Source organism: Amblyraja radiata, chromosome 17, assembly GCF_010909765.2.
Source record: "Amblyraja radiata isolate CabotCenter1 chromosome 17, sAmbRad1.1.pri, whole genome shotgun sequence".
NCBI lineage: Eukaryota > Metazoa > Chordata > Chondrichthyes > Rajiformes > Rajidae > Amblyraja > Amblyraja radiata.
This window is the reverse complement of record NC_045972.1, coordinates 30,184,780-30,209,019: the sequence shown is the minus strand read 5'-3', so window position 1 is coordinate 30,209,019 and position 24,240 is coordinate 30,184,780. Positions and strand designations below refer to the sequence as shown.

The 24,240-nt window shown below is 45.7% G+C and overlaps 1 protein-coding gene across 1 annotated transcript; it reads left to right on the top strand.

Moving 5' to 3' along the window:
• Window positions 1-315: 315 nt before the first annotated feature.
• On the top strand, window positions 316-22,206 carry LOC116982663 (lysosomal protective protein-like). The gene is made up of 11 exons (XM_033035981.1): window positions 316-650; window positions 6,773-6,884; window positions 6,991-7,128; window positions 9,296-9,454; window positions 11,261-11,352; window positions 12,530-12,614; window positions 13,485-13,634; window positions 14,598-14,728; window positions 17,609-17,771; window positions 18,655-18,744; window positions 20,882-22,206. Exons 1-11 carry the CDS (start codon window positions 496-498, stop codon window positions 20,963-20,965), a joined length of 1,359 nt encoding a protein of 452 aa, XP_032891872.1. The 5' UTR covers window positions 316-495; the 3' UTR covers window positions 20,966-22,206.
• The last annotated feature ends 2,034 nt before the right edge of the window (window positions 22,207-24,240 follow it).

The window sequence follows — 24,240 nt, the reverse complement described above, 5'->3', positions numbered from 1 at the left end:
CTCCTCACAACTTGAAGATTTACTCCCAAACAGTGCCCTGGTGAAATCCCTGGTGCTGTGTGAATATCGTGTGGGTAAAATGCTCTGCAAATTACTTGGATGGGGAAGTGTTGGGGCGATAAGTTCGGGGGTTTCTCGGCAGCTCAGGCATGAAAGTTTCCACCACCCACACATGAACTGGAGCCGAGCTCTGCTCGCTTCCTCTTGATGTGGGGATTCACGGGGAGGGAGGGGGGGGGGGGTCGAGGACTAAGCTGCAGCAGTCCTCTCATTATCTCCCACTATCACTGACTATCGATGGATTCCACTCCCTCCCTCTAACTCTCTATCTCCCTCTCACACCACACGCACCCTCTGGCGCGTTTACAAGAGCCCTACTTCAGTTGTGGGCGATCATGTGATATTTCTATCCGGAGCCGGAGTGCATGACCAAACCCACTTCCTCATTCCCCGCCTTGTCGCCACTCTCGTTCTCCGCCTGTCCAGCCAGCCACGATGCTCCGGTGCTTGTTGCTGCTGTGTGTGAGCGGCGCTCTGGGGCAACCCTCCCGAGATGAAGTCTTCTCCTTGCCCGGGCTGAGCGCCGGGATCAACTTCAGGCAGTGGTCAGGGTATCTGGACGCAGGTCCTGGCATACATCTGCATTACTGGTGAGTGAAGGGGGATTGGTGTCACCGGGGGCTGAGCGAGGTGAAACTCCGAGCCCGAGACTAGTTCTCCTGGTAAACAGGACTGGGAAGAGACTGGGTTAAACTGTGTGCAGTTGGATGAAAGGGAGGTTGAAGGAGATGCTATAACTATTATCGTCTCTAATCACTTTCCAATTAATTACTGTTGGAATGCGCATTAAAGTGTGTGTGTGTGTGTTTCCGCCCCACTGTGGAACTGGCGTTGGGTCAGGGCGAGTGTCTAGATTGTCACTGAGGAGAAACAGCAGCGACTCTCCGGCCCGCAGCACCCGCTTCCTCTTTTCGGGTTTTCCAAATCGTTTGAATTTTTTAGTCTACGAAGAGATTTTTCATTTTTAAACAATGGTCACGCGGAAGACATGTAGCCACTTAATTATAGTTACACAGCAGGGAACTCGCCCTTCGACGAAACTCGTCCTTGCCAACCAAGATGCCCCATGTAAGATCGTCCCAGTTGCTCGCGATTCGTATGTCCCTCGAAATCTTTCCTATTCATGTACATGTCCAAGTGTATTTTAAATGTTGTTATTGTATCTGCCTCAATTACTTCCTCAAGCAGCTCGTTCCATATACCCACTGTGTGAAAACTTGCCCCTCGGTTTCTTATTAAAACTTATTAAAATTTCCCCCTCACACCTTAAACCTATGCCTTCTGGATCCCCCTACCCTGGGTAAGGGACTCCGTGCATTCACCCTATTTGTTCCCCTCATTTTATACACCTCTATATGATCCTTCAGTCTCTATGCTCCAAGAAATAAACTCCTAGTTGCCAGCCTCTCCCTATAACTGTCCTCCAAGTCCTAGCGGCATCCTTGAAAACGTTCCTGCACTATTTCCAGCGTAATGCCACCTTTCCCGCAGGAGGGTGATCAAAACTGAACAGGCTTCTGTAGTTTGTAATGAAATGAGAACTAAAAGGAAGGGATGTTTAAGAAGCAACTGCAGATGCTGGAAAATCGAAGGGAAACAAAAATGCTGGAGAAACTCAGCGGGTGAGGCAGCATCTATGGAGCAGGTGCTCCGTATCCAGGTGCAGCAGAGGTTCACATCGGTGAGACCGCTTCGCCGAACACCTTCACTCGGTTCGCAATAACCAACCTGATCTCCCGGTGGCTCAGCACTTCAACTCCCCCTCCCATTCCGAATCCGACCTTTGTGTCCTGGGCCTCCTCCATGGCCAGAGTGAGGACCACCGTAAATTGGAGGAGCAGCACCTCATATTTTGCTTGGGCAGTTTGCACCCCAGCGGTATGACCATTGACTTCTCTAATTTCACGTAGTCCCAACTGTCTACTCCCCTTCTCAGCTCTCGCTCAGCCCACTGGCTCCACCTCTTCCTTTCTTCTTCCCGCCCCCCCCCCCTCACATCAGTCTGAAGAAGGGTTTCGACCCGAAACCTTGCCTATTTCCTTCACTCCATAGATGCTGCCTGACCTGCTGAGTTTCTCCAGCATTTTTGTCTACAAAAAGGATGAGAGTTATCTTTGATATATCTCACAAGAGTAAAGTCAGTGGGATCTGGACAGGCTGGTGGAATGGATAGAAAATGGTTAAAGCTCGTTGTTGATTGGAAGAGTGCAAGGAGGAAGGGCACATTCCTGGATGGGTTACAAACAGAGATTTGTAGGTAAATTAGTTAGTATATGGAAAGTGCACTGAGAAGACTGAGAAAATTGTTAAAGATGCCATCAAGTGCAGGGCATTATAAATAGAGATAGAGAGAACAAGATCAAGGAAGTCAATGTGAACTTTTATAAACACTGGGTTTAAAACACCAGTTTAGTGCATCCAGTTCTGGCACCACATAAGGGGATAGATGGAGGATTGATATAAATGGGTGGGTGATGATTGCATAGACTCGGTGGGCCAAAGGGCCTGTATATCTCTAAGGCTCTTCAGTTAACTCCGAATTCTGTGAGGCAGAGACCATTAAAAAGCCTGTTTCGAAATTTGAGATTTAACAGTTTGCAGTGCAAATCAGAGGAAATATCTACCCTTACAATGGTCACTCATTATTGGAACAGATCAGTGAGACAAGCTTGTCATCTGTTGTATGTAAAGCCCAAATTAGTCATTGGTTTGGGCAGCTGAAGGAGATGTCGAGTCAGGTGGATTCTGGCTTCATGAGCTGACATCTGGACCTGATGGACCAGGTTGCAGTTCACTAGACACCACCTCTGGACATTCCTTCTGAGAGCAGCGGTCTGTGCGGAGAGGACCCTTGTGCTTAAACAAAAGCCAGGCAAGGATTTCAAGGTGACATTTCTGTGTTCTGGGTCTGGTGATCATTCTCAAGATGCAAACTTAGATCTGAACCATCATTTATCCATGTCCTCCAGAGATACTGCTTGGCCTGCTGAGTTACTCCAGCACTTCTTTTCCATGCAAACCTAGACAGTTGAGTTCCTGCCATTTTTCCATGGGATGGAATGGCCATTGGCATGATTTTCCCATCCCCACTGACAGTTCCCTGACAGACTGGAGATGGAAGCCGGGGAATCAACTCTGTACAGCCCAGGAATTTACTGCCATCATCAATTAGGACAGAATGATTAGAGTTGCTTGAAGCCGACCACAGTCGCAGACGCTTTGTGACTCATAGAATCACATGCCATCCTATCCGATCAGTGCAAGTTATGTCAAGTCGGGTTTATGATCATACACATCAGTATGGTGAGGTAGAGGTACAATGAAAATCTTGTTTTCAGCAACACCACAGGCACATGGACTCAGACCCAGATACACAAAACCATAAAATACATATCAATCACACATAAATTACACACAAATTCTGTAAGACAGTGAAAAGAAAAAGACTACAAAAACCCCCCCAATAAATTAGTGCAAAACACAATTGGTACATTGGGGGAATAATTAATCTGCCTTTATTTTTGTGTGTGGGTGTGAATCATGCTCGTATGTACGTGTGATCTCCAGAGGTTTGCAAATGGGTAGATTGTATTTCTAGATCTTTTTAATGATCACCCAATGCAAAATGTCCAACTATTAATAACCTGCGCAGTGCATCTCTATTTAGCCATAAGTGTCAGAGCCACATAGAAAGATAAAAAGCTTATTGATGTGGTGCAAGTCACATTTGAAAGCGTCACAAACTGCTTTACAACTGATGAAATACTTCTGAAGTGTACTTATTGTTGTATTGCAGAGAACACAGCAGCCCAATTTGTGCATCATAAGGTTTCGCAACAGTTTAGGGAGAAAATCTGCTCCTTTAGAGAGAGAAATATTAGTCAGGGGAACCAATAGAAATTGGGATTTAAAAGCCACTAGGTTATGCCTTTGAGGTGTAGGTGTTGTCACTGGAGAATTAGTTCAGAATCTGTACTGATGTCAGTGAGGGCAGAAGGTGGGATTATCATCCTACCGATTTAAAACTTGTGTAAACCAGCCCCCCTGAGGGTGAGCTTCACAAGTAAATAACTAACGCTTTACGGATTAGAAAAAACCTGATAGTTAAATTGATGCCAAGTCTGGGGATGAGCAATGATTCACTCTTCTCCATTTGGCTGTGGCACATCCCACAGCTGATTCTTATTGTTCTTATTGTTCACAAGAACTGTTTCTTACTTCAATGTCCTGCCCCATTCCCAATCCCTTTGGCATCTTTACTTCACATTGGTTGGCATAGATGTTGGACCAAAGGGCTTGTTTCTGTGCTTTATAATTCAATTACTCTATTCTGCACATTGTTCCACCCTTCTGTCTTCATGTAAATTTGTTCTCCACCTTGTTTGTACAATTCCCTGTAGAATCCACAGCTTCTTAAACCAGCCTCCACTACATCTGCATGCAGTGCATTGTAGATTCTAACTACATGTCGTGTTTTTAAATAAATTCCTCATCTTAATTCTTTGTGATTTTGACGGTGGAAATTTGACCCCTCTGCCACCAAGGTTCCACTTTCCATTCTCTCCAGAATGGAGAAACATATAACATAATATAGAAACATATAAAATTATTAAGGGATTGGACACACTAGATGCAGGAAACATGTTCCCAATGTTGAGGGAGTCCAGAACCAGGGGCCACAGTTTAAGAATAAGAACTGAAATGAGGAAAAACCTTTTCACACAGAGAGTTGTGAATTTGTGGAATTCTTTGCCTCAGAAGGCAATAGAGGCCAATTCACTGGAGGCATTCAAAAGAGAGTTAGATAGAGCTCCTAGGGCTAGTGGAATCAAGGGGTGTGGGGAGAAGGCAGGAATGGGTACTGATTGTGGATGATCAGCCATTGAATGTTTACATTGAATGGCAGTGCTGGCTTTATGGGCCGAATGACCTACTCCTGCACCTATTGTCTGTGTATCTAATTCATCATTTTATGTACTTAGTCAAATATCCACAGCTTTCTCTCTAAAGGAAACATGAACAGGCAGGAAATGGAGTGATATGGATCGTGCAGGCAAATGGGGTTGGTTTAATTCGGCATCACGGTTGGCATCTACAACAAGGGCATAAGGGCTTGTTTCTGTGCTGTAATGTTCAATGAGACAGTCCCAGCCACCATAATCTTTCCCTATAACTGTCAACCCCCAGATGTTTTGTTTAGTAATGAATGATTGCAGAACCACTTGTGGGACCAGCACACAAGGAGTCTCCTGGCTTGGGTGCCATCTTGTGCTGTTCCTCTGAGGTGTTGTCTATCAATGTTCCTTGTTGAGATGGAGGTGAATCGAGATAATGAGTGAGTGGGATCAGACTTCTTCTGGAGAAGATGGAATGAGTTGTGACTGAGCCGAGACCGTGCCTGAACGGTGGTTACAGCCTTTCCATGGAAGGAGGACAAAGCTCTTCAGCACATGGCAATTACCCACGTTAGGTGTCCACATGAACACCTGAATCACTTTGGCATAAAGAGCCTTGGGCCAAGTGCTGGGGTATCCTCTTGTCAGCATTGGATGAGTTGTGCCGAATGGCTTGTTTGCATGCTGTTCCATTCCACAGCAGAGGCCAGAGGCAGTGCGTGTGTGTGGTCTGGTTGGTCAGGGCACTGAGGATCTGACGTGATCGTACTTGGGGAGTTGGGACTATCCACAGTGGAGGAGGAGTTCTGACCCCTCCAATGACCTCTTCCAGTTGGGGGTAGATTGTGCTGGTCAAGAGGCCATGAAAGGGACAACTTGACCTGCCTTTATCACAGCGGTTGTGGTCACAAGATAGCAAATGTTATGTAAACTACAACTGGCAGGTCTTTGCTTTACAGCCTTTCTAACCATCAGGAGTCGGTCATTATTGCGACATTAGTAAATCAGCAGGGAGACGAGCCATTGGTGCAGGGTGTTGCCAGAATGAGAGAAAGCAGAGGGTGTCATTTCTAAAGCACTGCTGCAGATATCTTGGAGTATTTTGCAGATAACATTGGATCTTTGAAGTTTAGTCTTGTAGGCAATGCAGCAATTAGTCTGTACACAGCAAGATCCCAGATACAGAACTGTGATAACAACCATGCAATGTTTCTCAATGATGTTTATAATGATGAATAAAAACATTGCCCTACCCTTCATGGACAATGTTGTACCATTATTAGAACCTTTAGAATGCAACACCTTGGGGGTAGATCGGTCCAGCACGGGAACCTAACCGAATCTTGAACCCAGGATTAGATGAAAAGTTATACTTTATAATCCACGAACCTATCTCCAAAGATGTATTATTAGTAAATCATTCCATTCTTTTTTTTTTGATCTTGACATTTGTGGGTTTTTTTTCCTCTTTCTGTCTTACTTCCTATCTTTAAAAAAAAAAAACTAGAAGCAGAACCAATCCACAATTGATAATATTAATAATGTACGACTGATATATATGAAATGTTTATAATATGTTTGCTTCTAATAAAAAATATATTAAACAAAAAAGAATGCAACACCTTGCACTTAACAGGATTAAATTCTACCTGCCATTGCTCTCGGAGCCATCAGAGGGGAAGAGTCGAAGTGGACCTGACGAATGTCCCTCCGTCACACGTCCAGTTGGCGACTGTGAGACGAGTTGCTCACTTGTCTGTGGTCCTGCAGAGTCCTCTGTCATCATCCTTATTTACTGTGTGTTTTCTGTCCTTCAGGTTTGTGACGTCTCAGCGAGACCCAACTACAGACCCTCTGGTCCTGTGGCTGAATGGTGGACCCGGGTGCAGCTCCTTGGATGGATTCCTCGCTGAAAATGGACCTTTTCATGTAGGTCTTCCTGTGACCCAATGATGAGGATTGGGAGTGTGAGGTTTGGGCTATTGTTTAATCGGGTAGAAAACTTGAACCGCTTGAATGATGTGTCTGTTTTCAGGTGAATGATGATGGCAACACACTCTACATTAACAAGTACAGCTGGAACAAGGTAGCCAACATGTTGTACCTGGAGTCCCCGGCTGGGGTTGGCTTCTCCTACTCCGACAGTGGAAACTACACCACTAATGATAAAGAGGTAACGTGGCTAGCCGATCGTGAGCTATCGTGTCTGGGCCTGTCTGCCTCTGCTGGAAGGTCATAGGTTCTAGTTGCTCGGTCACTATTTAATGAAGGAGAGGGAGTGGAAATATTCAATGTAAACTTTCTCCAGAGATCTCACCCAATGCTGCTTTGTTCCCTCCATCTCCTTTACTCCTGATTCTGGAGCTGTTCACCTCAGTAAACTATTGACATTTTGTGATCATTCTTTATTGGTTTATGTAGCAATGGTTCACTTGGGTCAGATTCACAGTGATCACTTTCCCTTTCCTAAATGGTGTATAGTGCAAAAAAAAAAGTTGTTCACTATTTGGGGCAGAAAATAAAGATTATCTATACAGTGAGAGATTACAGAACTCTGAGAATCAGAGATATCCGCATGCCTTTGTGCATAAGTCACAAAAAGCTGATATGCATCTAGTTAGCAAGTAGTTAGAAAAGCCAACAGAATGTAATTTATTTAGTGGGGAACTGAATGCTGAAGTGGTGAGTTATCTGAAATCACTGGATATTGAGTCCAGAGGGCTGGAACATGCTGATTCACTGGAACAGTGCAGGGGACCAGAGATGGAGTGGTTGTGAGATGGAAAATTAAAGTGACAGGCGTTTGGAAATTCAGGGTCACCCCTGTGAACAGCAGAGTGATCACTCAATCTATTCTTACTTTCTCCAATGTAAAGACCTCCGTGTGCATGAAGTCCAATTGAGAGGTACCCGTGAATTGTGCCTACTTCTGGAAAGGCAGAGTGGATTCCTGACAGGGGTGAGATAAAAGGGCAGGTGTTTGCAACTCCTGGGGACAATGCCATGTGAAGAGCAGTGAATGGTGGAGATAGAAGAGTGGATAGGGAATGGTCCCTTTGGGATTCTAAAAGAGGGGAAGGTATATCTGATGTGGGTGAAGGATAGATGTTGAAAGTAGAAGTTTGGGGGAGGGGGGGGGGGGGGGTGATAGGTGAGGATCAGGAGAAGCCTACCCTGTGCTCTATGTTGGAGGAAAGAATGGATGTGGGAAATATACGGTGAAGGATTCTGTCGACCGTGGTGTAGAAGCCACATTTCATGAAAAAAGGTCACCTGTACTCAAGGTGTCAGATGCAGTGATGATAGAGGAACTGTGAGAATGAAATGGAATAGATATTTGCTGGAAGCTGGTTGCGGGGTGAGAGATGTAATGCTGAACCAGATGATATAGTCTGTGGTTTGTAATGGCTATTGGTATCTCTCCCCCAAGGTGGAGATCCAGAAAGGGAATAGTCATGTCTGGAATGTGTGAGAAACTGAGAGGAGGATAGAAACTGACAGCAACAGTGGTGACATTTTCAAAATCCCAAACACTTGCAGGAAGCAGCTTCAATGTTGTTGTCATGGTATGGAATACGAGTTGAGGGATTGGGGCGGGATAGAGACAAATGGTGAACATGGTGTTCCATGTACCCCACAAAGAGAAAGCCACAGTTGTGCCCATATGGTTCCCATCATTACACCTTGGATTTGCAGGGAGTGGATAGAAGGAATAATGGTTTAAGGCGAGGACAAGTTCAGCCGGGTGAATGAGTGAGTTGGGGGTGGGGAGGGGTGGTTGGGGGTGATGGGGGTATCTGGTTAGCCTTCTGTTCAATGAAGGTCCTCAGACCACAGGTGAGAAGTGGACGTGAATTTGTTCTACAATTGGAAAGGCAGATTGGGTGCTAAGATGAGCTGGTTGGGACCACGAATATGCAAACTGGCAAAGTGGGCGAAGGGTCTATGAACATGGTGCCCTTGGCATCATCTTATTCGACATGCCCAATCCATCACCACCACATTCCCTGCAACTTAAAACCAACCTTTCTTAACTAGGTGTCTTTGATCTGGAATTGTAACGTGTTTTCCCTCTCCACAGATTATTCTTGGCTTGTTGAGCATTGCTGGCATTTCCTGCTCTTCTTTCTGTTTAATTGTAGGACAGTATCTCACTCTTGCTGCAACATAACACTAGCATTCCAAAGCTAAATGTAGTGAGGTCAGAGCTCCTTGACATGGCTGGAGCTTAAAGCCAAGGGCAACCCTCCTCCAGAAATATCAAAGACGGTGCCTGCCGGCCTCTGTCAACCTTTGATCTTTTCACAGGAAGCAACCAGTAATTCCCTCCATTCCTGTAGGTCGCAGAGAGCAATTACCTGGCCCTGCAGGATTTCTTCAGGAAGTTCCCGAACTTCACAAAAAATGATTTCTACATATTCGGTGAAAGCTACGGTGGGATTTACACTCCGACCCTAAGCCTCAAGATTGCAGAGGGCACAGCGAAAATGAACTTCAAGGTATGCATGCTTCATTTCAATGTGGAGATCTCAATCAGCCTTCTTTGCACTTTTCTGGGGCAGCCTGTTAGATTACATTTGAAAATATAAGATCGTCAGGGGGTTAACAGAGTATATGTTGGGATGCTTTCACTAATGGGAGAGTCACAAATAAAGGGACAGAATCACAAAATAAGAGACCGGTCATTTAATGCCGAGGTACATGGACATTTCTTAGATGTGTTGAGTCTCTGGAATTCATTAGATTATTAAAGTGGAGATAGATAAATATTTGGAAGATCGAGGCATTGAGGGGAACTGGCACAGAATAGGAGTTGAGGCCAGCATATATCAGCCATGGTCATATTTAATGGTGGGGTAGGTTTGGGGGCTGAGTGGCCTACTCCTGCTCTATTTTTCATGTTAGTAAATGGATGTCATGTCCCAGCTGTGGTCAGGATCACTTCTTCTTCTTCTTGCGTATGGCGTGCACAGTCTAAAGTTGTAGGACAACTTGTTCTATTTGACTGTGCACACCAGGTTGATTATATTTGTCGAAATAGGGCAGACCACGTGAAGGTTGCAATCTCCCACCCCGTCAGGATTACTGAGCCTCGCACACAATCTAATGGAGATTGCTGCCAGTAAACTCGACGAGTTGGTCCGAGGGGCTTGTCTTCATACTGTTCAATTCTATAGCTCTGGTGCTGTGTACAGCACTGGAGTAACCCATTGCCACTGTGTGTGCGTGTGCGTGCGCGCGCGTGCGTGTCCGTCCCCTCCTGCACATTTTCCAACAAAGTCCAATGTCAGCTCAGGGAAGAGCTCCTCATTTTGTCAAGCTGCACTGTGACCCGTGGGATATCGAATTCATCAATTTTAGATAAGCACCCTTTCCAATCTTTGTCAGATGGTGAAGACCAGCAATATAAATTGTTTTGCTCTGCACTGATGCGGTCTGGTCTGCTGAGAATTTCCAGTGTTCTTGTAATTCGGATTTATAGCCGTTGTGGAATTATTTTGTGTACCAGCAATTTTTATCTCTCCTGTCCTCATTCATCTCCTTGATTTACATTATCTTCAGGCAGCTCAGTTGTGATTAACAAGCCTTCACTCCCTCCACTCGGCCAGCACCACTTGCATCCTCTAGTCATATTGTTCTCTCTCCGCCTCCAGTTGTGACAAAGGCATAAAGACCTGAAATGTTGACTCTGTTGACATGTTGACAAACAATGAAATGTTGACTCTGTTTCTCCATCCACAGAAGCTGCCTGACCTACTGAGTATTTTACCAGCATTCTGTTTTTTTAAAAATCACGTTTCAATTATGCAGAGAACCATGAGCGAGCTCCCACAAACTGCAGCGTGTACCCACCCAGATAACTGCTTTAGTGATGCTGAATCTTATTGTATTGTGTTTAAGAAGGAACTGCAGGTGCTGGAAAATCGAAGGTAGACAAAAGTGCTGGAGAAACTCAGCGGGTGCAGCAGCATCTATGGAGCGAAAGAAATAGGCAACGTTCCTTATTCTACTTCAGTTGCTGGAGGAGCATTTGGACATCTGACTCCTGCCAGAATTTTACCTACCAAGAAAAGGGTTTGAGACGATTCCTTTAGTAGCTTAGAAGACCAAAGCAGCACATATTAAAGTGACACTTATCCATGGCACCAGTCATGTATGTGGGCTTATCTCAGCTGTAATGGGGAGGAGCTGTTCTCACTATCCTGTTTGTATAATATGGTTTCATTGGACAAGGTACCTGTATACTTGAATGCAACACGATCCCAGTGTTTGATGCTCTGGTGATGCTCTGTCCTCTCTTGCAGGGGTTTGCGGTTGGGAATGGTCTGAGCAGCTCGTATTACAACGATCAGTCACTCGTTTACTTTGCATATTACCACGGACTCCTCGGAGATGTGTAGGTATAGTGCTTGAACCTCCAGACTGGGAAGAAAAGAAGTTTGCATGATCAGTCTCCAGGGAGCCCCCCACCCTCCATCACTTTGTATCAATGTCTCGGCAGCCCCAGAGCTGATCTCCCATTCCCACCACCGCCATATACCTGAGGTAGTGACACTTCCAGCACGCGTGTGGTTGGGGACAGAATGAAGCTCCCTCAACACTGTTGCAATCCACACTCCTAGGGTTAGACACAGAGTGAAGCTCCCTCAACATCATTGTGCCACACATTCCCAGGGTGACACACAAAGTGAAGCTCACTCCACATTGTTCCAGCACACACCGCCTCTACGCTGTTCCATCAGGGTTAGACAAAGACACTCTCAGGGCACAGGTTAGAAACAATGGAAGATTTAAAAAAATGAGCATGGTTGCTGCCTTGGCAGCTTCTTCCTGCTGGCCATTGAACTGATTCAGTAGCTTCAGGGCCAGGGCTGAGCTTCCTAACCTCAGCTTGTGTTCTCCAGCAGAGCTCCGGACCATGCCAATCCCGCAAGAGAATCAGCACTGATAATGAAAACATAACAAACATAATCAATTGGGCATTGTGTCACTTCCATTCTCTTGCAACAGGTTACATTCTGAAGCAAAGACATTAAACATAACAGTTGACATTTAGAAAAAGTAGACAGTCCGAACCGTTTATCCAGGATGGAAAAATGAATTACCAAAGAGCATAATTTTAAATCGGGAAGAGAGGAGGGGCAGGATAAAGCCAGCCCAGTAATGGATTGATACAGGTGAGGAGGGAGTTGTAATAGGCAGATGTTTGGACAAAGGCCAGAGATGTAAAGATAGAATGTGTGTGACAAAAGGATTAAATAGTTGTGAATTGTGAAGCTGGCGGGAAGAATTTGGATGGGAGGGGAGAAATAGTTGTGAATCCAGGGAGGTGCGGGGAGGGGGGGGGCCCCCATAGGGTGACGTAATAACCCAAAATTGGAGAATTGAGTGTTGGTACGGCAATAAGGGGTCTCTCAGTATCCCCCTTCTGCAGAGATAGGGAAATATTGGGCAAGGGTAGCTGCAGAATGATCTTACTGTGGGATTAAGCGAGGGAAAGGGTGGAAGTGCGGTGTGGTGAAGGTGCCTGACCTTCTAGATCACATTATCTTTCTCCTTCTGTCTTCACTTAGACTCTGGGCCGACCTGAATCGGTTTTGCTGCATAGATGGATCCTGCAACTTCTACAACAACACTAAGAGCGACTGTATGCATTCAGTAGGTTCCCATTCACTTCTTTGCCAAGACAGACCACCCACATCAGACTGCAGCTTCTGCTTACTATGTCTGGGGCCAATAATAAAACAGACACAATGGGAGTGGCTGCGAATAGCACAAAACTCATGGTGTCTCGGGCAGCAGTAATTCCTACTCCTCTGTACATTTTTGAGACCTGGACTAACTAAACCAGACACCTCATAGCAATGGAGTGAAACCACCCACAATATTTCTGCAAAATACTTCAAATCCACTGGCGGGGTAAGCAAACCAACAACAGCATCCTCCCCCAGGCTTATATCCGAAGTGTTGGGCCCCACTTACATTCAGTCAGCTCCAGGGGAAGGCACAATGTTCTCCTGACCAACACCAGACCCTTGGAGCAGTTATTCTGGGACTAAACTCGTGTCCCAAATCTTGTTGCACTTATGTGCAATGACAATAAAAATAAAAATAAAGATATTATTATTATCATGGTTAGACGTGACCAGGTTGACAGAGGAATTGATTCAACGATGATCTGACAGCCTCCTTGAAATCATGTGGCACCCTCACTGAACCAGGGGAATCACTGCTTCATCAATCGCTCAAGATCTGGAGGACAATGGGTTGACATTAAAAACCTTGTTTCCAGTTGTTGAGCACACAGAAGCTCGATGCAAATGGTGGAAAGAGTACATCAATTCCCAATACCATCACCCACCCCACCAGTACCGCCAGCCCCACCTCTGGCAGACTCTGGTCATCATGCGTTGGTATGACCCTTGGCCTAAGATGTTCTTGGATGGCGAGGGACCCAGATTTGGTGGAAGGGGAACGATCCACTAGTTGAGTTAACCTGATACTTTTTATTTTTTTTTATTTTAACAGCTCCGTGTAGTTAAATTAATAGTCTTCAATAGTGGACTCAATGTGTACTCGCTGTACATGGACTGTGCTGGGGGATTGGAGAAATACCCTGCACGCTTTCACAGAGACATGAAGAATCTCTTCCAGTTTTACCAATTTGATACAGTTAAGGTATGAAGATCTTTGCCTTTTCCGGGAAAGCTTTGAAGGGTTCATCCCTTTCCCATGTGTACAAATGTCCAATGCTCACATTCTCTCCACTGTATAAAATGCCAACAGGAGCAACACTTCCCATACATTGAATATCAATGCTCCAGTTGCCACAGTGAGCGTTGACTCTTGTCTCTGGATCATCAGTCCAAACTATTTTACCAGTCCAGTAGTTTGACCACTCCACCCTTGCCATACACTCCATGGTTTAAAATTCATATGAGCCAATGACTCTAGTTCAGCATATCAAATCCCATGGATCCACCCTCTTCCCAATGCATCCAATTTAAAATATGATCAGAATTAACCCTTGCCCAAGGACTATCATTGCACACATTTTTGACAGACCAGATCGCCTCTCGAGCATTGATTTCTGTTGAATCCCAATGGGCCCAACTCTCCCTGTGTAGAGTTGATGAGTCCAATCCTTTCCCCTTAATTGTCACCCTGCAGGATCCCACAGGGCCAAACCCCTCCATTATGCTCCAGGCTCTATATATTTGTTTGAATTAAATAGTTTAAGCATATCCAAAATGATCTTGCCTATAACTTTGCGAAGAGTTGTGGATGTTTTTGATGCTGGGTGGAAGTTTCTCACTCTGTAGTGGTACACCATCAATAGACAAATGTGCAGGGGTAGGCCATTCGAGCCAGCACCACCATTCAATGTGATCACGGCTGATCATCCACAATCAGTACCCCGTTCCTGCCTTCTCCCCATATCCCTTGACTCCGCTATCTTTAAAAGCTCTATCTAACACTCTTGAAAGCATCCAGAGAACTGGCCTCCACCGCCCTCTGAGGCAGAGAATTCCAGACTCACAACTCTGTGTGAAAAAGTATTTCCTCATCTCCGTTCTAAATGGCTTACCCCTTATTCTAAGACTAGCAGATCGACGGCTGCTGTCTCCTTTCTCTCACCAGACCACAGCAACAGCCAGTGAATTTCATCCTCCGTGCCTCAATGATACAACTCTATGGCTCTGGCTAAATCGTGCTGACGTGCGAATGGCCCTGCACATCCCAGGAAATGTCCAGAGCTGGGACCTCTGCAGGTAAGAGGATATGTCGTAAACTCCAAACATGACCTGGACAGGTTACTGACCCAGTTGGGTCAGCTAAGGAAAAATGACTCGCACAGGGCTTTTCACAGAGCATGTGAGTGGAACAGGTAATCAGATTTGGACCAACATTCCAGAAACCCAAGATTAAATTGCAAGCACAGCTTCTGGAGAGTTTAAATTCAGTAAGATCTCTAATTAAAAAATAAATCCAACTTATGAACATGAAAACCTATCAAACTGTTGTAAAAACACATCACTTCACCAAAGCATTCTGCAAGGGATTCTACATGTGATTGATTCTTAAATGCCCTCTGAAATTGGCCAGGTCCCTCACTTATACCAATGTTGCCATGTTTAAACAGAGAGAATAAAACCAGACCAACCACTTAGCATTAACAGTAACTCCAATTCAGACGTGTTAAAGTCATTATCAACCCAGCTCACCTTGCAGTGCTCTTTCCCACAAAAGTCTGGGACCAGTATTTAAATGGGGAGAGCTGTCCCACGGACCTGTGGTGCACCTACCCGTACTTGGACACCGTGCCAGACTACCCCCATCACAACTCCAGAGTAATGCTGTTCCACCGGCAAGACAGACCCCTGGGAGGTGGTGGCACAGAGTGATACGAGCAGGAGGGAATTGTCTCGAGTACCAACTTTGATGTCAGTACCCATGAAGTCTTTGGCAATCAGGCTAAACAAGGACACAGTAACCTCCTGGTCATCAGTCACTGCCCTTCCTCAGCTGACAAAGCAGTGCTGTTCCAGTTGAATAACACTTGGAAGCTGCACCTGAAGCAGTAATTGCACAGAATGTATCCTGGGTGGGACCATCGAGGTCCACACTATGTATTTTTGACTGATGTGGAAGGATAGGAGCACCTAGATGGTGTCTGTGGCCAGTGGTGAGTGAAGCACCACAAGGAATAAACCAACCTGATCTCATCCTCGCCAGTTTACTGTGGCAGACACATCTGAACATGAAAACACTGGTAGAAGTGACCACCACCAGAGTCCTTGTGCTGGTGAAGTCCTGTCTGCACATCGAGGAAACCTTCCATGTGTTGTGTGGTACTCCTAACTGGAATAGACTCAGACCAGATCTGGCAGCTCAGAGCAGGCTGTTCACAAGGCAGTGTGGACCATCAGCAGCAGAAATGTACACCACCACAACTTGTAACCTTATACCTTACACAATATTGTTCACTCTGCCATTACTATCAAGCTAGGTAATCAACCCTCATTCTCTGCAAGGGGAGGAGATGGGCATACTGGGAGCAGCACCAGGCATAACTAATAGTGACGAGGTGCCAGCTGACTGCTGTTGCAACACAGCACCGTGTGTGCTTAACCACAAAAACAGCACGGAGTAGACAGAACTGAAAAATTTCACGACCAACAACTCGGATTAAAACTCTGCAGTCCTGCTATATCCAGCCATGAAAGTTGGTGGACATTTAAGAGATAAGAGGAGAAGGCGGGGACGAGCTCAGGGCATGGCTAGGAACTTGGAACTGGACACTGTAGATATTACTGAGAGGTGGCTGAAGGATCAACAGCACGGGCAGCTCAAAGTTCCAGGGTACAAATACAGCATGATCCCAGATAGATGGAAGAATAATAAGGTTGTAACAGTGGTGGATTTTAACTTCCCAGATATTGACTGGGAGGACTGCCATAGTGCTAAGGGGTTGGATGGGGTGGAATTTGTTTGGTGTATTCACAAGGAAAGGCTTCTCAATCAATATATAGATGGCTTGCATCTGCACTGTTTGTACTGAGGCCTGAAGTCTAAATGCTGTCAGAAACAGGCCTGAACATTAGTAAACAGGTTAGAACATAGAATCTAGAACTGTACTGCACAGGAGTGGGCCTTTTGGCCCACAATGATGCCCCGCATATCAACATATATCTGCTTGAATGTATTCCATATCCTTCCATTCTGTGTGGATCCATGTGTCCATCCAAAAGTCTTTTAAAAACCACTATCATATCTTCCTTCACCACCACCCCCAGCAATGCATTCCAGGCACTCGCACCCTCTATGTAAATTCCATCTCAAACAATCCTCTCCCAGAGCTTCTCTACCACTGTTGTGAGGTTCACTGGCCTATAATTCCATCTATGCTCCCTACTTCCCTTCTTAATCAAAGGTTGTAAAATAGGTGATAGTTTATAGCAAGCTTGACGACCTGTTCAACTCTTTGATGGCTGTGAGTGGACTGATGGGCAAGTAGATAGCTGGATCATGCTTTTTCTTGTGCCCGACATAGCTGTGGGATAAAGCTGCTCTTGTGATTTTGCGGTTACCCAATAGGAGTCCAATTTGTAACATAGGAGTGAATTTACAGAAACAAGATTATAAACGTTAATTTGACAATGATAGGCCAACCTGCTTGTGATTTGTGAGAGAGAAATATTAGCCAGGATGCTGGAAGAAGTTGTTTGCTGTTCGAAGAGTGTTTGGGATTAATATTGGAATGGTTTACCAAGGAACCAGCACGTACAAAGAAGTAAAAAGCTTGGCCTGGAAATTATCAATGAGTCTATTGTTCACTAGATTAGATCTTTGATGTCTGTCCTAATTCTTGCATATTTGAACAAGAACAAAGGGAGTAAAAGGTAGTCACTGAAGGAGTTCTACCACCGGGAACCTCCAGGAACCGCACGGAAACCTTGGGTGGGGCGCAAAGTCTCCAGAGGTTTCTGTTCAAGTTTCCTAAGTGGGACAGCGGAATAAAAAACAAAAATCTATCCAATCAAACCCTTGAGAATTTTAAACTCTGCTTAGATACTCCTGAACTTGCTACACTCAGGATTTGAACTGTGATTATTGTTGATTTATTCTAACCTGCACTCATCCATCTATAGTGACAAGGTTGCTGAACACTATGGCCGCACCTACTCCACCATGCACGACTTCTACCTGGCGCTTCTCAGCAAGGGTCTACGTGCCCTCGTCTATAATGGGGACACAGACATGGCCTGCAACTTTCTGGGAGACCATTGGTTTGTGACGTCACTGAATCAGAAGGTAAGCTGCCACCCAGTCGGTCACTGTGGTGTTCTGCCTAGACCTTTAGACATGTTGGTCGCTATTATTGTGCCTTTGTTATTTGCACAGCCAGTCTGCCCCAGGGATGTGTGGAAACAATGAATCATACATGTTAAGGAAGGGGGGGAAAAAAGTAGCAAGTTCCCTACTAGAGAAAATATCTGGGTTTTCAGATTTATGAAGAAAAATTTGCTGAGGCTTCTTTCTGAATCCTTACTGATTAAAATCACTTTTGGGCGATGGATGCGGCTGTGAAGTTACTACCCTTTGCTAACTGCCATGAGAAGGTGGATCGGACTCTTTCTTTTACACAGTTGTGCTGGTTATGGACCCCTCTATTGATGGTTAATTAAAGGAGTTACAGCTAGTGACCAGGCAGGCTGATGCAATTCCAAGTTGGTAGAGAGTAGTCAGTGGTTTTCCCTTGCACCTGATGCCCTGTCCTACTAAGTAATGGATGCCTCATGGCTTGGGTTATCATTGCAGGCGTGGTGTAGATGATACACACTGCAGGCACTATGGAGCTGTGGTGATAAGTGGCGAGACAGTTAAAAATGAAGATAATGTCTTGTGAAAGAAACTTGGCCTCTGAAATTAAACCCAGGCACTGAGATAATCCCAATTATCGGGTGTCCTTTCTATCAAAGGCTCTCTCTGTCTACAGCAGCTCCCCAGCAGGGTGTGCGGAACTCAATCTCACAGAACTGCCTGGAGGATCGTAATTCAGTGGAATAACAGTGTCTCTGTCAGGAGAGGGGAAGCTCCAGTTTGTGTACTTGGGGAGGGAGATTGCAAGAGGGGCTCTCCTCAGCTGCAGTTGTGTAGTCCCAGGAGAGTAACTGATTGTCTCCTTCATCATCAGAAAACGGTCGACTACCAACCATGGATTTGTAATAACCAGATTGCTGGGTTTTACGAGCAGTATGGAAACCTCACTTTCCTGACTATCAAGGTAACTAACCCTCCCTCTCCACTAGAAGTCAAGTTATTCCTGTAGGGCAAGGACTGTCTCACTACGAAGATAGATATAAAATGCTGGAGTAACTCAGTGGGGCAGGCAGTATCTCTGGAGAGAAGGAACAGGTGATGGTTCGGGTCAAGACACTTCTTCAGACTGGGGATTTGTGTGCAGGATGGTGGTAAAGTTAATGAAGTCAGTGAGTTTTGCATGTGTGCAGGAGGTAGCACCAATGCAGTCGTCAATGTAACGGAGGCAGAGTTCGGGGATAGGGCCAGTGTACACCTGGAACTTACTGACCATTAACTTTACTACTAATTTCCATCCTGCACTCAAATTCACCTGGACCATCTCTGACCTGTCCCTACCGTTTCTTGATCTCACCGTCATCATCACAGGAGACAAACTATCAACTGACATCTATTATAAACCCACTGACTCCCACAGCTATCTAGACTACACTTCTTCCCAACCTGCTTCCTATAAAGACTCTATCCCCTATTCCCAATTCCTCAGTCTGCACCCAAGATGAGGTGATCCATACCAGGACAATGGAGATGTCCTCATTCTTTAGGGAACGGGGTGTCCCCTCTTCCATCATAGATGAGGCCCTCACCAGGGTCTCCTCGATATCCCGCAGCTCTGCTCATTGCTCCGCCTCCCGCCAATCCTAACAGGGACAGAATCCCCCTAATCCTCACCTTCCACCCCATCAGCCATCACATACAACACATAATCCTCCGACGTTTTTGCCACCACCACAGGCCACATCTTCCCATCTCCACCCCTTTCCGCAGAGACCGTTCCCTCCGCAACTCCCAGGTATCTTCCCCTGCAACTGCAGGAGATGCAACACCTTTCTCTATAACCCCTCCCCCCCCCCCCCCCCCCCCCCCCAACACCATACAAGGACCCTGACAGTCTTTTCAGGTGAGGTAGAGGTTCACTTGTAGCTCCTCCAACCTCATCTACTGTGTCCACTGTTCCAGGCGTAGACTCCTATTTATCAGCGAGACCAAACGCAGGCTTGGTGGTCTTTTCGCTGAACACCTCTGCTCAGTCCATCTAAACCCACCTGATCTCCCGGTTACTAAACACTTTAACTTCCCCTCCCATTCCCACACTGACCTTTCTGTCCTGGGCCTCCTCCATTGTCAGCGCAGCACAGGAAACAGCACCTCATATTTTGCTTGGGCTACTTACACCTCAGCGGTATGAACATTGGGTTCTCTAACTTCAAGTAAACCCTTGCTTTCCCTCTCTCTCTCCATCCCGCCTCTTTCCCAGTTCTCTAACTGGTCTTACTGTCTCCGACTACATTTTATCTCTGCTTTGATGTTACTTTCTCTCAGCTAACAATGATCTGTTCTACATTTTCCTTGACCTCCATTCCTGTTGTCCTCTTTTCACATCTTACACTTCCTCATCTATGTACTTCCCTCTCCCTTGACATCAGTCTGAAGAAGGGTCTCAACCTAAAACGTCACCCATTCCTTCTCTCCAGAGTTACTCCCAACATTTTGCGTCCATCTTCGATTTAAACCAGCATCTGCAGTTCCTTCCTACACATCCTGAATCACTCTAACAGCTTCCACCACATGCAATATGTATTCACCCTCAGGGTGGGTATTGCAGGAAAGCCCACCATTGAGTGTCCATCCCTCGTTATCCTGAGAGGTAGTGTGCTGCCTTTCTGATTCCTGGTTCTCAGGATTTGATCTCCTGACCTTGGTTCCTGTTCAACCCAAATGTGTGGCGTGACCATCACACAGGCATTGTTGATGGGCATTTGTCCTTCCTCTTGGCTCGAGTTGTGGCCTTCATCACCATGGCTCTTAACCCAGGTTCCCCAGTGAAGGCAATGCTTCTTGATTGGGCAACAGCTTGCTATGTCACTGGCCAGCACGAGTCCAGACACATGCAGGAAATGTTAGCAGGTTGTCAGTGTAACAGTTGTCACAAAACACCAAGCAAAATGACATGGGAAATGTATTATGGCATTACTGGGGGCATTATGGGCTCCCTTGATGCATGATTGGGATCAGGATGTACAGCTCAACTTCTGTTAATAGGGAATGGTGATAACCATTTATTTGGCTCGAGACCAATTCTTATGCTTCTTTATCCACAGGGAGCAGGACACATGGTACCACAATGGGCTCCTGTACGAGCCTTGAAGATGTTTGAGAGCTACCTCTCCAACTCTCCATACTGACACAGCACCAGCCTTGCCATCCCAGCTACTGGCTATCCGATTGCCTTATGATTGGCCACTTGTCTTGCTTCTCTCACACAAACAGAGCTTTTTAAATCACAGTACATCAATTAAATCAATGGCACCTAGCTAAGCCAAGTCCTAGCAGCTTAGTATCACAAAATGATGCACAAAGTATCATTACCAGTAATTTGAAGAACCTCTACATATTGAAAGAAGTGGAAAGGCCCTTAAATTCCCACAGCCCAATTTGGCTACTCAGCCCAGTTTGGTGGTGTTGCTTTATCATTTAGGGAAATTACTTGTTTGGAATTTGCCTATTTTTCTAATCAGAGGAAAAAATACAAGTCAAATCAATTTCTTGAGGGAACTTCTTCATGAATGATTGAATACAATGTTATGTTAATGATTTTCTAAAACCAAAGGTCAGAGTCTATTGAACACATTCAACAACTTCACCTCTGCTGGGAAGGGGCAGGAACCCCACTCCCGCGATGCATTTTTCCAGAGAGCTACTCTTAGTTTGTGGAAAGGGTTATGTAGATAACACTCATGGTAAATGTTAGATGGAACACGGTACCTCCAAATCTCTGCTTCCTCATTCTAAATCTTATAATTATACCGAGACAGACTCTGCTCTCAGCAGTAGCTACAGCAGACAAAGTAAGTGCCTCACCCAGAACTACACTGGATCTGCATTGAACAAGAGCCAACTCGTACCAGGCTGGGAGTGACCATGGTTGGAACACCTCAGGAGTCAGCCTCAGCACAATGCAAACTTTGCCCTGTCCATTATATTCCTTCTAGTTAACAAGGTTAGAGTTATAGAAGGACCATATTTGGCATATGCTCAGTTTACATTGATCCAGGTGCTCGTGTTGACCCAGTCAGCAGCACCTTTGATGTTTCGAGAAACATACCATCTCTAAACTAGTAACCGCACTGAACTGGGGTGTGCTGTGACTGTCAAGTGCCAGATGCCTGGTTCAACAGGTTACATGGAAGTACAATATAATGCAAACAAATTAACTAAAAATCTACTTCCTTTATCATGCACCTCGAGATAGGGGTGGGTTGTCAACTTCCAGGATGAACCGGGAGATTCCAATCTCTATAAAACATGAGCACCTCAGAAAATAAAGCACAAATCCAAGATCACTTTTCATTTTCTGCAAATAACTTTTGTTCTCCAATTGTTTAAATATAATTACCTGTTTGGCTATTAAAACTGTAGAATGGTGGAGTGGTGCCTTTGCTTTTTCTTTGTTTGGAGGAGATGGGGCGTAATGAAACGGGCTTCTTCTGCAACTGTTAGGAGTGTGGATGGAAGCTGAAATGAGTGGATGCAGGAATACTTCCACTCCTACCTCTCGTACACTGTTTACTGTTCCCACAACTTAATTAAGTGGGAGACAGAACGATTGTGATACTGCATCACTGGCTGCCAGTTTGGGTTCGGCATGCTCAAGTTATTGGAAGTATAGTGAAATGACTTTAGATAGGCAGTTTGTTGAAGTTAGAGTAACCCTAATGAAGAGCTGGGCTTTGAAGTCAGTCCACCCAACTCATCCACCACATGCTGGGAATGTGACACCAACCCTCATCAGTGCTCCGTGTTTCCTGACTAACCTAATCCCAACTTCTTGTATATCCCGCAGGGCTGCAGCGAGTATAAAACTCCATAGAAAGGTCTCTCCGAGTTGATAATTTGCTCTTTACCTTCCTGGTCAGCCTTGGTCCGTGGAATGACTAGGCCAGCTCAAGCTATCCACCACCAGGTCAATGCCCGCACCCAACAAACAGCTGGTGGCAACAATGCTGGGAACTCACTGCCGTAGGGTGCACCATTGGTTAATCCAAATCTATAGTCCATTGCAGTATCCTCCTATGAAATTGATGATATTTGCTGACCAACATCTGTCTTTGCACCCTTGAAGTAGACAAACAACAGCAGTAGATTCATTAGTTACAGCACACAGCAACATGGATCTGTTCATCTTTACTCTTTACCCATCTTCTTGAACCTCTCCCATGTGCACTGCACCAATTCTCTGCTGGACCCTGTTCACTTCCTTTATTATTTAAAAACAGTCCCCACCTCCAGGGGAAGAAAAATCTAATTTTTCCACGAGTACTATTTGTTTGCGCATCCATGGTACTCATCATCATCATCATCATCATCGGCGGTCACTTGAAACGAGTCTGACTGTTCTCCTCTCCATAGGATCGTCTACTTGTGGGTCTGCAGGTGTCTGTAGAGGCCGATCCATGAATCGCACATCTTGGTGCAACGTGGGCAGTGGAGACTGGCGGTGGTTGGTAGTCGTCGAGCCCCCTTCTCTCTCTCCTTATGGTGCGGTCGCTTTGTCTCTGCGACACGGCGTGGTTCCATTTCGTGAAGTGCAGATCCTTCCTGCACGGATTTCCTTCAGGAGCGCCTGTCCAGTGCAATGTGCTCCCAGTTGCTCGATGTGATGTGGAATTTCTTCAGACTGTTCTTGATATTGACCTTGAAGCATTTCTTCGGCCCGCCGGGGGCTAGCCGACCTTACTTCAATTGAGAGTACAGGATTTGTTTAGGGAGATGTGTGTTGGACATGCGGATGACATGGCCAATCCATCGAAGTTAGTGCTGCATTATTGTGGTGGTGATGCTGGTCATGTTGGCTTCCTCCTGATGTTGGTGAGTTTGTCCTTCCAGCTGATCCTCAGAATCTTTAGAAAGGATCTTTGATGGTATTGTTCCAGGGCTCTCAGGTGCCTGCTGTAGGTGGTCCATGACTCGGCTCCATACACAGGGTGGGGAGGACAACGGCTCTGTAGACCAGCAGTTTTGTTTGGGCCTTTAGGTCTCGGTCTTCAAAGACTCTTTTCCTGAATATGGCGTAGGCTCCGCTGGCACAACTCAGGCGATGGTTGACCTCAGGGTCGATGTCAGCTTTTGAGGAAAGAATGCTGCCAAGGTAGGGGACGTGGTCATCGTTTTCAAGAGTGGTGTCGTTCACTTTTATAGTGGGCTGGGTAGACGGCTGGTTGGGTGGGTGGAGGTTGATGTAGGACCTGGGTCTTCTTGATATTTAAGGCTAGGCCCATGGCTCTGTATGCCTTGGCAAAGGCAAACAGGATGCCCTGGAGGTCTTCTGCAGAGTGTGCTGCAATGGCGCAGTCCTCTGCGTACTGAAGCTCCATGATGGCGGTGTTACTGACTTTGCTCTTGGCCTTCAACCTATTAAGTTCTGTAGCTGTCACAAGGGATCCCTTGTGGCAGCTCTTCG

Excerpts from the sequence above, each read along its gene's own strand:
- LOC116982663 (XM_033035981.1), top strand. The coding sequence starts at position 496 with ATGCTCCGGTGCTTGTTGCTGCTGTGTGTGAGCGGCGCTCTGGGGCAA. Across the intron at positions 6,885-6,990 it reads CTGAAAATGGACCTTTTCAT|GTGAATGATGATGGCAACAC; the intron begins GTAGGTCTTCCT and ends GTCTGTTTTCAG. Across the intron at positions 18,745-20,881 it reads TCACTTTCCTGACTATCAAG|GGAGCAGGACACATGGTACC; the intron begins GTAACTAACCCT and ends CTTTATCCACAG.